This window comes from Nerophis lumbriciformis, linkage group LG35, assembly GCF_033978685.3.
Source record: "Nerophis lumbriciformis linkage group LG35, RoL_Nlum_v2.1, whole genome shotgun sequence".
NCBI lineage: Eukaryota > Metazoa > Chordata > Actinopteri > Syngnathiformes > Syngnathidae > Nerophis > Nerophis lumbriciformis.
The window spans coordinates 6725001-6737133 of record NC_084582.2 but is presented as its reverse complement, the minus strand read 5'-3'; the positions used below and the strand labels follow the sequence as shown (position 1 = coordinate 6737133).

The window sequence follows — 12133 nt, the reverse complement described above, 5'->3', positions numbered from 1 at the left end:
AGTATCAAATTTAACCACTTTCCACCTTAATATTGAGTTACATAAACAAGTTAAACAGTTTACTTAGAGACTTATCTTTTCCAAAGCTTGTAAGAGCGAACACAACTTGTCTACTTCCAATTGTCTCATGAACTTAACTGACGTCGCCGACCCGGAAGTGCCCAAACCAATGAGGCGTAGTATTTTCATATCGCCACAAGGTGTCGGTAAGAGTCTACAATCAAATGGGCATAACATTGCCGTCCCACAGGGCATTTCCTGTGGGACGGGATTCGTTCCCAGGGATTTGAATAAAGAACCAACTCTTTTTCTTTACTATAGTGGCCTCGATAACGGGAACCGGTTCTCAAAAAGGGATTTGAGTCTATGGAATCGGTTCTTTTATCATCGAACAACCGGGAGAACCGGTTTCGAACATCATCCCTACATATAGGTGCTAGGAAATGAAGGATTAATAATTATGATTATGACTTTACATACAGTCAACTTTCAGTGTATTTAAAAAGTCAGATGGAATCTGAATTGTATGACAACCCAAGCAATTTAATTTAGAGGTGTCGCAATCGATATTAATATCAAATATCAGTCAATAAGTCAAGTTTCCTGCAGAGACTGCTGACTATGCATCTTTGTCCGGGCACTCTGTTCATTATTAGTCCGTAGTCTAAAGCTCATACTTCCTTTTGTCTCTCCTCATCTTTGCAGGATAACCAGACAGACAGCGGCATGGTTTTAGCCTCGGAGGAGTTTGAGAGACTTGAGCACAGGCACAAGGGGGCGCTGTCAAAAAGGTGAGCAGAATGTGTTCTGCAGTTTTTAACAATGCATGTGACTCTCTTAAAAGCATACTTGCCAATCCTCCCGAATTTTCCGGGAGACTCCCGAAATTCAGCGCCTCTCCCGATAACCTCCCGGGACAAATACTCTCCCGAAAATCTCCCGATTTTCAGCCGGAGCTGGAGGCCACGCCCCCTCCAGCTGCATGCGGACCTGAGTGAGCACAGCCTTTTTTCACGACTGGAGGACAACAGGGTGACAAGAACTAAATCATTCAGACTAGAGATAAATTGCATTATTATGTTTATCTTACCTAAAAATAAATATATTTATTAATTTAAAAAAAATAATAAAATAAAATAAATTTTTACTATAATTTCCTAAAAGCATCAACATTAATTGTATTTTTATTTGTATTTTTTCTGACTCATTACATCCAGCCATAGAATTATATATTAAAATACACATATTTGAAATAATTAATTTTAAATGATCATAATAATTCATTTAAAATGACCATATCTAATTATTAAAATTGCTTGTTTGTCAACAACTTTAGCATTTTACTCATTACATTTTGAAACTCTCAGAAGCCAAGTTATGTTATATTCCTTAAGATTTATTTATGCAAGTTTGAAGTATCAATTATCTAAACACAGTTTTGTTTGCATATTTTCAGGATATATATATATATATATATATATATATATATATATATTCTAGCTGTCAATATACTCCTCCCCTCTTAACCACGCCCCCAACCACCTCCCGAAATTGGAGGTCTCAAGGTTGGCAAGTATGCTTAAAAGGTTCATAAAGCCAGTAGTACTTTGGCTTGCAGTACATGCAAATATATACTTTTTGGTGTTTGTATTGCATGTCATTACCTCCTCGCCCGTCAGCAGGCGTGTCAAACATTCAAACATGGAATGAATCGGAACAATTCCAAACTGCTTTGTCAGCTGTGACACAAAGCTGGCATGAAGGCTGTTGGCATATGCGGATTTGGTTCTAACATGTGATTAAAGCGAGCATAAGGTGAAGACTATCATATTCATATTTTCTGCATAGGCGGCCCCCGGTAAGTCCAAGGACATATTATTGTGTGGGCTGTGGTGAATGAATAAAGATGACATTTGCCAGAGGATTTTTTTTTTTTTTTAAACATGCATAAGTCATCTCTTTCTTCCATAAATAAGTCTCAAATGGAATAAGCGACACATTTATTTCTTTTATATATATATATATATATATATATATATATATATATATATATATATATATAATTATATATATATATATATATATATATATATATATATATATATATACACACATATATACATATATACACATATATATATACACATATATATATATATATATATATATATATATATATATATATATATATATATACATATATATTGAATTGATTGAATATAGGTTGAAAAGGATTTGCAAATCATTGTATTCTGTTTTTATTTACGATTTACACAACGTGCCAACTTCACTGGTTTTGGGGGTTTGTATATAAACTAGAGATGTCCGATAATATCGGCATGCCGATATTATCGGCCGATAAATGCTTTAAAATGTAATATCGGAAATTATCGGTATTTGTTTTATTATCGGTATCGTTTTTTGTTTTTTTTAATTGTTTTTTTTATTAAATCAACATAAAAAACACAAGATACACTTACAATTAATGCACCAACCCAAAAAAACTCCCTCCCCCATTCACACTCATTCACACAAAAGGGTTGTTTCTTTCTGTTATTAATATTCTGGTTCCTACATTATATATCAATATATATCAATACAGTCTGCAAGGGATACAGTCCGTAAGCACACATGATTGTGCGTGCTGCTGGTCCACTAATAGTACTAACCTTTAACAGTTCATTTGACTCATTTTCATTAATTACTAGTTTCTATGTAACTGTTTTTATATTGTTTTACTTTATTTTTTATTCAAGAAAATGTTTTTAATTTATTTCTTATTTTATAAAAATTTTTCAAAAAGGACCTTATCTTCACCATACCTGGTTGTCCAAATTAGGCATAATAATGTGTTAATTCCACGACTGCATATATCGGTATCGGTTGATATCGGTATCGGTAATTAAGAGTTGGACGATATCGGCAAAAAAGCCATTATCGGACATCCCTAATATAAACATATATAGTAAAAAAAAATATATATATATATATATATTAGAGATGCGCGGTTTGCGGACACAACCGCGGAGTCCGCGGATTATCCGCAGATCGGGCGGTTGAAATTTAAAAAAAAAAGATTTTAAATAGATTCAGGCGGGTGGCAGTTAAACCAATTCGGAAATATATATACATAGTTAAATGTTGTTACCCACATACGAAAAACGAGCAGGCACCTGCTGCATATGCCACAACAGAAGAAGAAACAAAAAAAGAGATGGACACTTTTACGGAGCGGAGAAGGGACGCCTCGCCGGGGTCCGGGACCGAGGCCCCTTCCCCCGAGAGGGCCCCACCGGGAGCCGTAGCTGAGGTGATCCGCGAGAAGGGCCCGACGCACGTCCAGGGTCACCACCGCACCGACACCCCGCCTCGTCCGCCTTCGCCGGCGTCACGCGGAGCAGGTAAGCTGCTTACCTGCCCGCCACCCCCGTTGCCGGGGGCGCGTAACAGGGGTCACTCCGCGCGCAGTGCGCTCACGAAAGGGGTGGGGCTCACCCTGGTGAGCCGAGTGGGCCACTTTTAGTAAGCAGAACTGGCGCTGCGGGATGAACCGAACGCCGGGTTAAGGCGCCCGATGCCGACGCTCATCAGACCCCAGAAAAGGTGTTGGTTGATATAGACAGCAGGACGGTGGCCATGGAAGTCGGAACCCGCTAAGGAGTGTGTAACAACCCACCTGCCGAATCAACTAGCCCTGAAAATGGATGGCGCTGGAGCGTCGGGCCCATACCCGGCCGTCGCCAGCAGCGAGAGCCGCGACGAGTAGGATGGCCGCCGCGGTGCGCGCTGAAGCCTCGGGCGCGAGCCCGGGTGGAGCCGCCGCGGGTGCGAGGGACATCGCACCTCCACGCGCTTGGAGGTGCGCTCAGCGCGGCTCCCAGATGATTGCGCACTGGTGTCTCCTTTCTTTAACAGGCAAAAGCTTTATAACCTCACTAATGCCTTGCATCGTCTATATTAGATATATAACAACGGGCGGGTGCGGGCGGGTGCGGTTCTGATTAAATGTTAGTTCGGGTGGATGCGGATGGTTGACGACTTTTGTGATGCGGTTGCGGATAAAATAATTGCCTATCCGCGCATCTCTAATATATATATATATATATATATTAGAGATGCGCGGATAGGCAATTATTTCATCCGCAACCGCGTCAGAAAGTCGTCAACCATCCGCCATCCACCCGATGTAACGTTTGATCAGGACTGCACCCGCCCGCCATCCGCCCGTTGTTATATATCTAATATTAATTAAAAAAAAAAAAAAGGGTGAAAACTATGCGAATTGCACCTTGTGCAGACAAGATTTTTCGATCGGACACGGAGGAATTAGCGATGTAAAAGACCACGTTGGGACAAAAAAACACAAGTCTAATGCCGTTGCTAGTGATACAAGTGGAAAACATTCAACGCTTTTCGTCGCCCAAACAGATTCTTTGGATGTGATAAGTGCTGAAGTTTTATTTACGGAGGCAATAATTGAGCATGGACTTCCAATCGCACTGGCTGATCACATGGGACAGTTAATAATGTAATGCAACCTTTAAAAATCATTACGCGTTGATCGCGATCCCAAAAATAAACTTTTCTTGCATGATAATGTCAAGAAAAATTCGCTTTATATTACTATAGAGTCCTTTTAACGAATGAGTTTGATGGTTCATCACAAACCTTAAATTAAAGAAGTCCTTTGTTCTCCTGCACCATGCATGCGCAATCCTGTCGGCTGTATTTCACAGCACGACATACTGTTAAAAGTGTTTATACTATTTATACTTTCAATTAACAAATTGAAGTCTTGTGAAAGGTTGACAGGATAACTGGCATTAACTGTCAAAATAATTTCAAACTATTGAAGTTAGCTTACAGAATAAACATGTCAATCAACCCATATGATTTTTGCTGTAATATTTTTGTTTTGAAAAGTCACTGTGACTGATAGAAAAGTGATGGTTTTAGCAACATTTTAACCTGTCTGAATGCTAATAATCATTTTGCGTCGGGGGGCGAAGCCCTGAACCCTCCACCAGGACTTTGTCCTGGACCTACCGGGGCCTGCGGCCCTTGGACCCCTGTTACGAGCCCCCGGCCACGGGGGTGGCGGGCAGGTAAGCTGCTTACCTGCTGCGCGTGACGCCGGCCGCGGCGAAAGCAGACGAGGCGGGGTGTCGGTGCGGTGGGCGCGGTAGTGACTCTGGACGTGCGTCGGACCCTTCTCGCGGATCGCCTCAGCTACGGCTCCCGGTGGGGCCCTCTCGGGGGAAGGGGCCTCGGTCCCGGACCCCGGCGAGGCGTCCCTTCTCCGCTCCGTAAAAGTGTCCATCTCTTTTCTTTTTTTTTCTTCTGTTGTGGCATATGCTGCAGGTGCCTGCTCGTTTTTCGTATGTGGGTAACAACATTCAACTATGTATATATATTTCCGAATTGGTTTAACTGCCACCCGCAAAAAAAAAAAAAAAAAAAAAAAAGCTAATTAATCCGCCCGACCCGACCCGCGAGCGGATAAAATCTTATTTTTTTAAATTTCATCCGCCCGATCCGCGGATAATCCGCGGACTCCGCGGTTGTGTCGGCAAACCGCGCATCTCTAATATATATATATATATATATATTAGTTTTAATTATAAAAAATGGAGAAAAAAAATGTAATATTTACAGTTATACAGACATGTTTTGTGTGACTTTCTGTTTGAATTCTGCTTTTTAAATGGTAAATGGGTTATACTTGTAGAGCACTTTTCTACCTTCAAGGAACTCAAAGCGCTTTGACACTATTTCCACATTCACACACTGATGGCGGGAGATGCCATGCAAGGCCCTAACCACGACCCATCAGGAGCAAGGGTGAAGTGTCTTGCTCAAGGACACAACGGACGTGACGAAGTTGGTAGAAGGTGGGGATTGAACCAGGAACCCTCAGGTTGCTGGCACAGCCACTCTCACAACAGAGCCACGCCGTCCCCCTTTTAAAAAAAATTAATTGACGGCTTTTAGGACATAATAATAGAAGAAAATACTGCTTCAAAATGATTTTATCAAAGTTATTTCAGTTTATGCTCAATAAAAACAGTGACCTTTTTAAACATACAAGACTGAAATGGAGTCATTTAAAGTGTGGGAACTATTAACACATAATATTTGTAAAGCAGCTTTTGAAGAGGTTATCATTTTCGTCATATAATTTGAAGGATGTTTTTATAATAACGCATTAAAATATTACACAAACGTGACATGTCGTTGTACTGAGATGTACAAATGAGTAGTAATGCATTGGTATCGTCCTACCTTCAGGCGCATGAGCAGCAGCAGCAGCACGGAGCCTCTGACGTCCTCCCACGGTTCTCTGGGCCGGAGCTTTGGCGCCACCAACTCCAGACATTGTCCAAACTTCTTCAGCCAGCTGTCAGGCCAGACCTTCTACAACAACGAGTACGGACACCTGTCCGAGGAGGGCTTCTGCGGCGGCGACTTCTTCTCCCCGCCAAACGCCCCCTGCCTGGCCTCCTCCGACGTGTGACCTTTGCAATGGGAAGAAGAGCAGCTGAGGAAAGTAAATGGTCAATAATCACAATAAATGGTGATCAGGTGGGGAAGAAGTTAACCTGGGACATTCCTTCAAACAGCCACTGGGTGGCAGCATTGCGACTTCCAAGCAAACCAAGTATTTTCTTACCACATTTATATACTGTATATTTTTTTGTATTCAAAGTACTTCACTTGTACAACTGTTGCCTCATAAGGGAAGATATAAAGACATGTATCTCCTCACGTCTCTTTGTCTTCATCTATATTAACACAACATTTGAATAAAGATTTTTTTAAAACTGGGGAGAAGGAAAGCAACCTTATATCCAATATTAACTAGGACAGGGGTCGGCAAACCAAAATGTTGAAAGAGCCTTATTGGACCAAAAATACAAAAACAAATCTGTCTGGAGCCGCAAAAAAATAAAAGCCATATTACATACATACAGGTAAAAGCCAGTAAATTAGAATATTTTGAAAAACTTGTTTTATTTCAGTAATTGCATTCAAAAGGTGTAACTTGTACATTAAATGTATTCATTGCACACAGACTGATGCATTCAAATGTTTATTTCATTTAATTTTGATGATTTGAAGTGGCAACAAATGAAAATCCAAAATTCCGTGTGTCACAAAATTAGAATATTACTTAAGGCTAATACAAAAAAGGGATTTTTAGAAATGTTGGCCAACTGAAAAGTATGAAAATGAAAAATATGAGCATGTACAATACTCAATACTTGGTTGGAGCTCCTTTTGCCTCAATTACTGCGTTAATGCGGCGTGGCATGGAGTCGATGAGTTTCTGGCACTGCTCAGGTGTTATGAGAGCCCAGGTTGCTCTGATAGTGGCCTTCAACTCTTCTGCGTTTTTGGGTCTGGCATTCTGCATCTTCCATTTTTTTTTTTTCATGTATATATTCATTTCACACCATATTCATTGCACTTCTACATTTTTTATATTTTTATATATTTGCACATTGTTTTTCTAGCATGCACACATCGCACTGTATGGAATGGCCTCAATCTCGTTACCTTGCGTAATGACAATAAAGATGATTCTGATTCTGATCTCAGGAAACAGAGTGGACCGACACCAGCAGATGACATGGCACCCCAAACCACCACCCAACCATGCAAATGTTGCATTTCCTTTGGAAATCGAGGTCCCAGAGTCTGGAGGAAGACAGGAGAGGCACAGGATCCACGTTGCCTGAAGTCTAGTGTAAAGTTTCCACCATCAGTGATGGTTTGGGGTGCCATGTCATCTGCTGGTGTCGGTCCACTCTGTTTCCTGAGATCCAGGGTCAACGCAGCCGTCTACCAGCAAGTTTTAGAGCACTTCATGCTTCCTGCTGCTGACCTGCTCTATGGAGATGGAGATTTCAAGTTCCAACAGGACTTGGCGCCTGCACACAGCGCAAAATCTACCCGTGCCTGGTTTACGGACCATGGTATTTCTGTTCTAAATTGGCCCGCCAACTCCCCTGACCTTAGCCCCATAGAAAATCTGTGGGGTATTGTGAAAAGGAAGATGCAGAATGCCAGACCCAAAAACGCAGAAGAGTTGAAGGCCACTATCAGAGCAACCTGGGCTCTCATAACACCTGAGCAGTGCCAGAAACTCATCGACTCCATGCCACGCCGCATTAACGCAGTAATTGAGGCAAAAGGAGCTCCAACCAAGTATTGAGTATTGTACATGCTCATATTTTTCATTTTCATACTTTTCAGTTGGCCAACATTTCTAAAAATCCCTTTTTTGTATTAGCCTTAAGTAATATTCTAATTTTGTGACACACGGAATTTTGGATTTTCATTTGTTGCCACTTCAAATCATCAAAATTAAATGAAATAAACATTTGAATGCATCAGTCTGTGTGCAATGAATAAATATGATGTACAAGTTACACCTTTTGAATGCAATTACTGAAATAAATCAAGTTTTTCAAAATATTCTAATTTACTGGCTTTTACCTGTATAGTGTGTCATGAAATATAAATTGAATTAATATGACTTAAAGGAAACTAAATGAGCTCAAATATAGCTACAAATGAGGCATAATGATGCAATATGTACATATAGCTAGCCTAAATAGCATGTTAGCATCGATTAGCTCGCAGTCATGCACTGACCAAATATGTGTGATTAGCACTCCACACAAGTCAATAACATCAACAAAACTCACCTTTGTGGATTCATGCACAACGTTAAAAGTTTGGTGGACAACATGAGACAGAAAAAGAAGTGGCATAAAACACGTCCTAGAAAGTCGCAGAAAGATATACATGTAAGCTAGCAAACTAAGGTGAGTTCAAGGACTGCAAAAATTAGTAGGACAAAACGGCGCTCGCCAAATACTCGAATCAGTTAAGCATGTTTAATATAAACAGTGTGCTTTATAACACTTAGGGAGGTTTGTGTCATGTTTGTCCTCCTACAGAAACCATATTAAAACAAAAAAAAAATGTTTCCCCTCAACTTTTTCCATTTTTCATACATTTTTGAAAAAGCTCCAGAGAGCCACTAGGGCGGCGCTAAAGAGCCGCATGCGGCTCTAGAGCCGCGGGTTGCCGACCCCTGAACTAGGAAGTAGTCAAATCTAAAATAAATAAAAAAATAAATAAATACAAATTAAAAAAAGTATGAGGCACAGAGTAAAGAAACATATTATTTAAAAAAATACACAATTACAAGAAGAAAAATAAAGTATTCAATTAAACACGTGTATGCCAACATTGTCATTAAATCTAACAGCCTCAAATATGACTTCTCTTGCTACAATATTATAACAAGGAATTTCCGCAAAGTACGAGTCAATTATATATAAAATATTTTAATACCGGTCCTGAGTAGTCTTGGGTTCAATCCCGGGCTCGGGATCTTTCTGTGTGGAGTTTGCATGTTCTCCCCGTGACTGCGTGGGTTCCCTCCGGGTACTCCGGCTTCCTCCCACCTCCAAAGACATGCACCTGGGGATAGGTTGATTGGCAACACTAAATTGGCCCTAGTGTGTGAATGTGAGTGTGAATGTTGTCTGTCTATCTGTGTTGGCCCTGTGATGAGGTGGCGACTTGTCCAGGGTGTACACCGCCTTCCGCCCGATTGTAGCTGAGATAGGCTCCCGCGCCCCCCGCGACCCCAAAAGGGAATAAGCGGTAGAAAATGGATGGATGGATGGATATTTGGATGGTAGAAAATGGATGGATGGATGGATGGATGGATATTTTTATACCCAAAGTATAAAAACCTATGGATATTTTAAATATAGAATCAACATAATAAAAAAGGTCCCTCAACATGAAATAACACCCCTTTAATCACCTTTACAATCTTTACATGCAATATAGTAATGATACCTGAGGCTGATTGGTTTTGGTCTCACATAATGACCAACACTATCCTTACCAGTGACGTGCGGTGAGGTTGATGGCTGGTGAGGCACTGACTTCATCACAGTCAGATTTACAAACATATGAACCCTAAAGAGTATCTTATTCACCATTTGATTGGCAGCAGTTAACGGGTTATGTTTAAAAGCTCATACCAGCATTCTTCCCTGCTTGGCACTCAGCATCAAGGCTTGGAATTGGGGGTTAAATCACCAAAAATTATTCCCGGGCGCGGCGCCGCTGCTGCCCACTGCTCCCCTCACCTCCCAGGGTGTGATCAAGGGGATGGGTCAAATGCAGAGGACACATTTCATTACACCTAGTGTGTGTGTGACAATTATTGGTACTTTAACTTAACTTTAACTTTACACATACAAACTGGAGCACACAAAAAAGCACATTTAATAAAAAAAACGTTATTATGGTCTTACCTTTACTTATAAATAAAGTCCATTCGCCGCTGTTGTGCCGGATTAATGAACCCCCTGACGGGTGTGTTATATCAACTAAAGCCCTCACTTCAACTTTCCACGTGCAAGATTGAATCTATTTAAAAAAGTGTAACCGAGGGTTTATAAATGTCGCCTATACTGTATGAAACTACAAAATAACAAACACGGAGGCTCCAGTTTACACGAGGACCACTTTATTTATTTACTTCTTTCAAAAACCTCCGCTCCACTACAACATGTCATCACTTCCGCTCTTGGCGCCTTCAAAATAAGAGCTCAAGGCATATACTGTATAACAGCGCATAACAGGAACTTAACATCACAAATAGGAAAGCCCATAAAAATAGGTTACAAAAGTTATTTAATAAGAAGCCAAAAAGTGCAAAAAACAATAATGTTCATGTTGGAGGAGTTGTGAATTAGATACACCTGCAGTCTGCAGGTGTACCTAATGTTGTGGCCCTGCAGTCATTCACAACTCCTCCAACACGAACATTATGGTTTTTGCACTTTTTGGCTTCTTATGAAATAACTTTTTTAAATAGATTCAATCTTGCACGTGGAAAGTTTAAGTGTGGGCTTTAGTTGATATAACAATTCTACGGCGGGGGTGCAGGAGGCGGGATTACTGGAGCCTCAGCCAGTGTGTCTTTTGCAGCCGTTTTATGATCGCTCAGCACAAGAAATACTTTACACACATACAGTTGTTGACAAAATACACTGTACATTATATACCTCAGCTAACTAAACTATGGAAATGTATAATATAGTTCATATAGCAATACAGTCTCACTGCACAGCAGGCCAGCAGTTAGCCGAGTCCGTCCATGTTGAGGCACTGAGTGATGTGCCTCAACTGGCTGCTGATCACCGCACCGTCTCTTCTCAGTATTTGAACGGCAAATGTGAAAATTCAGCGATTTTGAATAAAAATAATCTAAAACTGGTGAAGTTAAATGGAAAATAACTTTATAGTATAATCACTGCATACATATAACAATTTAATTTATTTTTTTTCTTTTTACATTTTTTTTCTTTCCATGATGGCAGGTGAGGCCCCGCCTCACCTGCCTCTAGTGACTGCACGTCACTGATCCATCCATCCATTTTCTACCGCTTGTCCCTTTTGGGGTGGCAGGGGGGTGCTGGAGCCTATCTTAGCTGCATTCGGGCGGAAGGCGGGGTACACCCTGGACAAGTCGCCACCTCATCACAGGGCCAACACAGATAGACAGACAACATTCACACTCACATTCACACACATGCAGTATTAATGTTTTCTTCATTTAGCTATTTTATGCTTGAAAATACTTAATTTAGTACAAAAAATTTGAAAAAATTCTCAATAAGAGTAAACCAGCAGATTTCGAAGCAAGTCACAGCGAGGTACGACTATACTTGATTTGTTTTGCTTTATTCTTGTAAAGTTTTTTCTCACAATATTAAGGCTTTACTTGATTGTTTTAGGTTTTGTTTTTTGTTTTTTAATAAATAGTATTGTTTTGAATAATAGATTCCGCCCACATATGACTTTAATTGCGTAAGTTGACATATACAAAACCCATAACCAGTGAAGTTGGCACGTTGTGTAAATTGTAAATAAAAACAGAATACAATGATTTGCAATTCCTGTTCAACTTATATTCAATTAAATAGACTGCAAAGACAATATATTTAATGTTCAAACTGAGAAACGTATTTTATTTTATTTTTTGCAAACAATCATTAACTTAGAATTTAATGGCAGCAACACATTGCAAAAAAGT

The 12133-nt window shown here is 40.2% G+C and overlaps 1 protein-coding gene and 1 long non-coding RNA gene across 2 annotated transcripts in view; one reads left to right on the top strand and one right to left on the bottom strand.

Moving 5' to 3' along the window:
• flt4 (fms related receptor tyrosine kinase 4) overlaps positions 1-6765 on the top strand; it is a 228676-nt gene extending 221911 nt beyond the window's left edge. The window contains exons 29-30 of the mRNA XM_061927512.2: positions 706-791; positions 6289-6765. Of these exons, the coding sequence (XP_061783496.2) occupies positions 706-791; positions 6289-6514 (312 nt within the window). The 3' untranslated portion in view covers positions 6515-6765. The remainder of the gene's footprint in view (positions 1-705; positions 792-6288) is intronic.
• Positions 1-8831, bottom strand: part of LOC133575062 (uncharacterized) — a 71367-nt gene extending 62536 nt beyond the window's left edge. Inside the window, exons 1-2 of the long non-coding RNA XR_012049334.1 lie at positions 8712-8831; positions 6283-6515 (exon numbers count right to left, since the gene is read on the bottom strand). This is a non-coding gene — a long non-coding RNA (uncharacterized lncRNA). The remainder of the gene's footprint in view (positions 1-6282; positions 6516-8711) is intronic.
• Positions 8832-12133: the final 3302 nt, after the last annotated feature.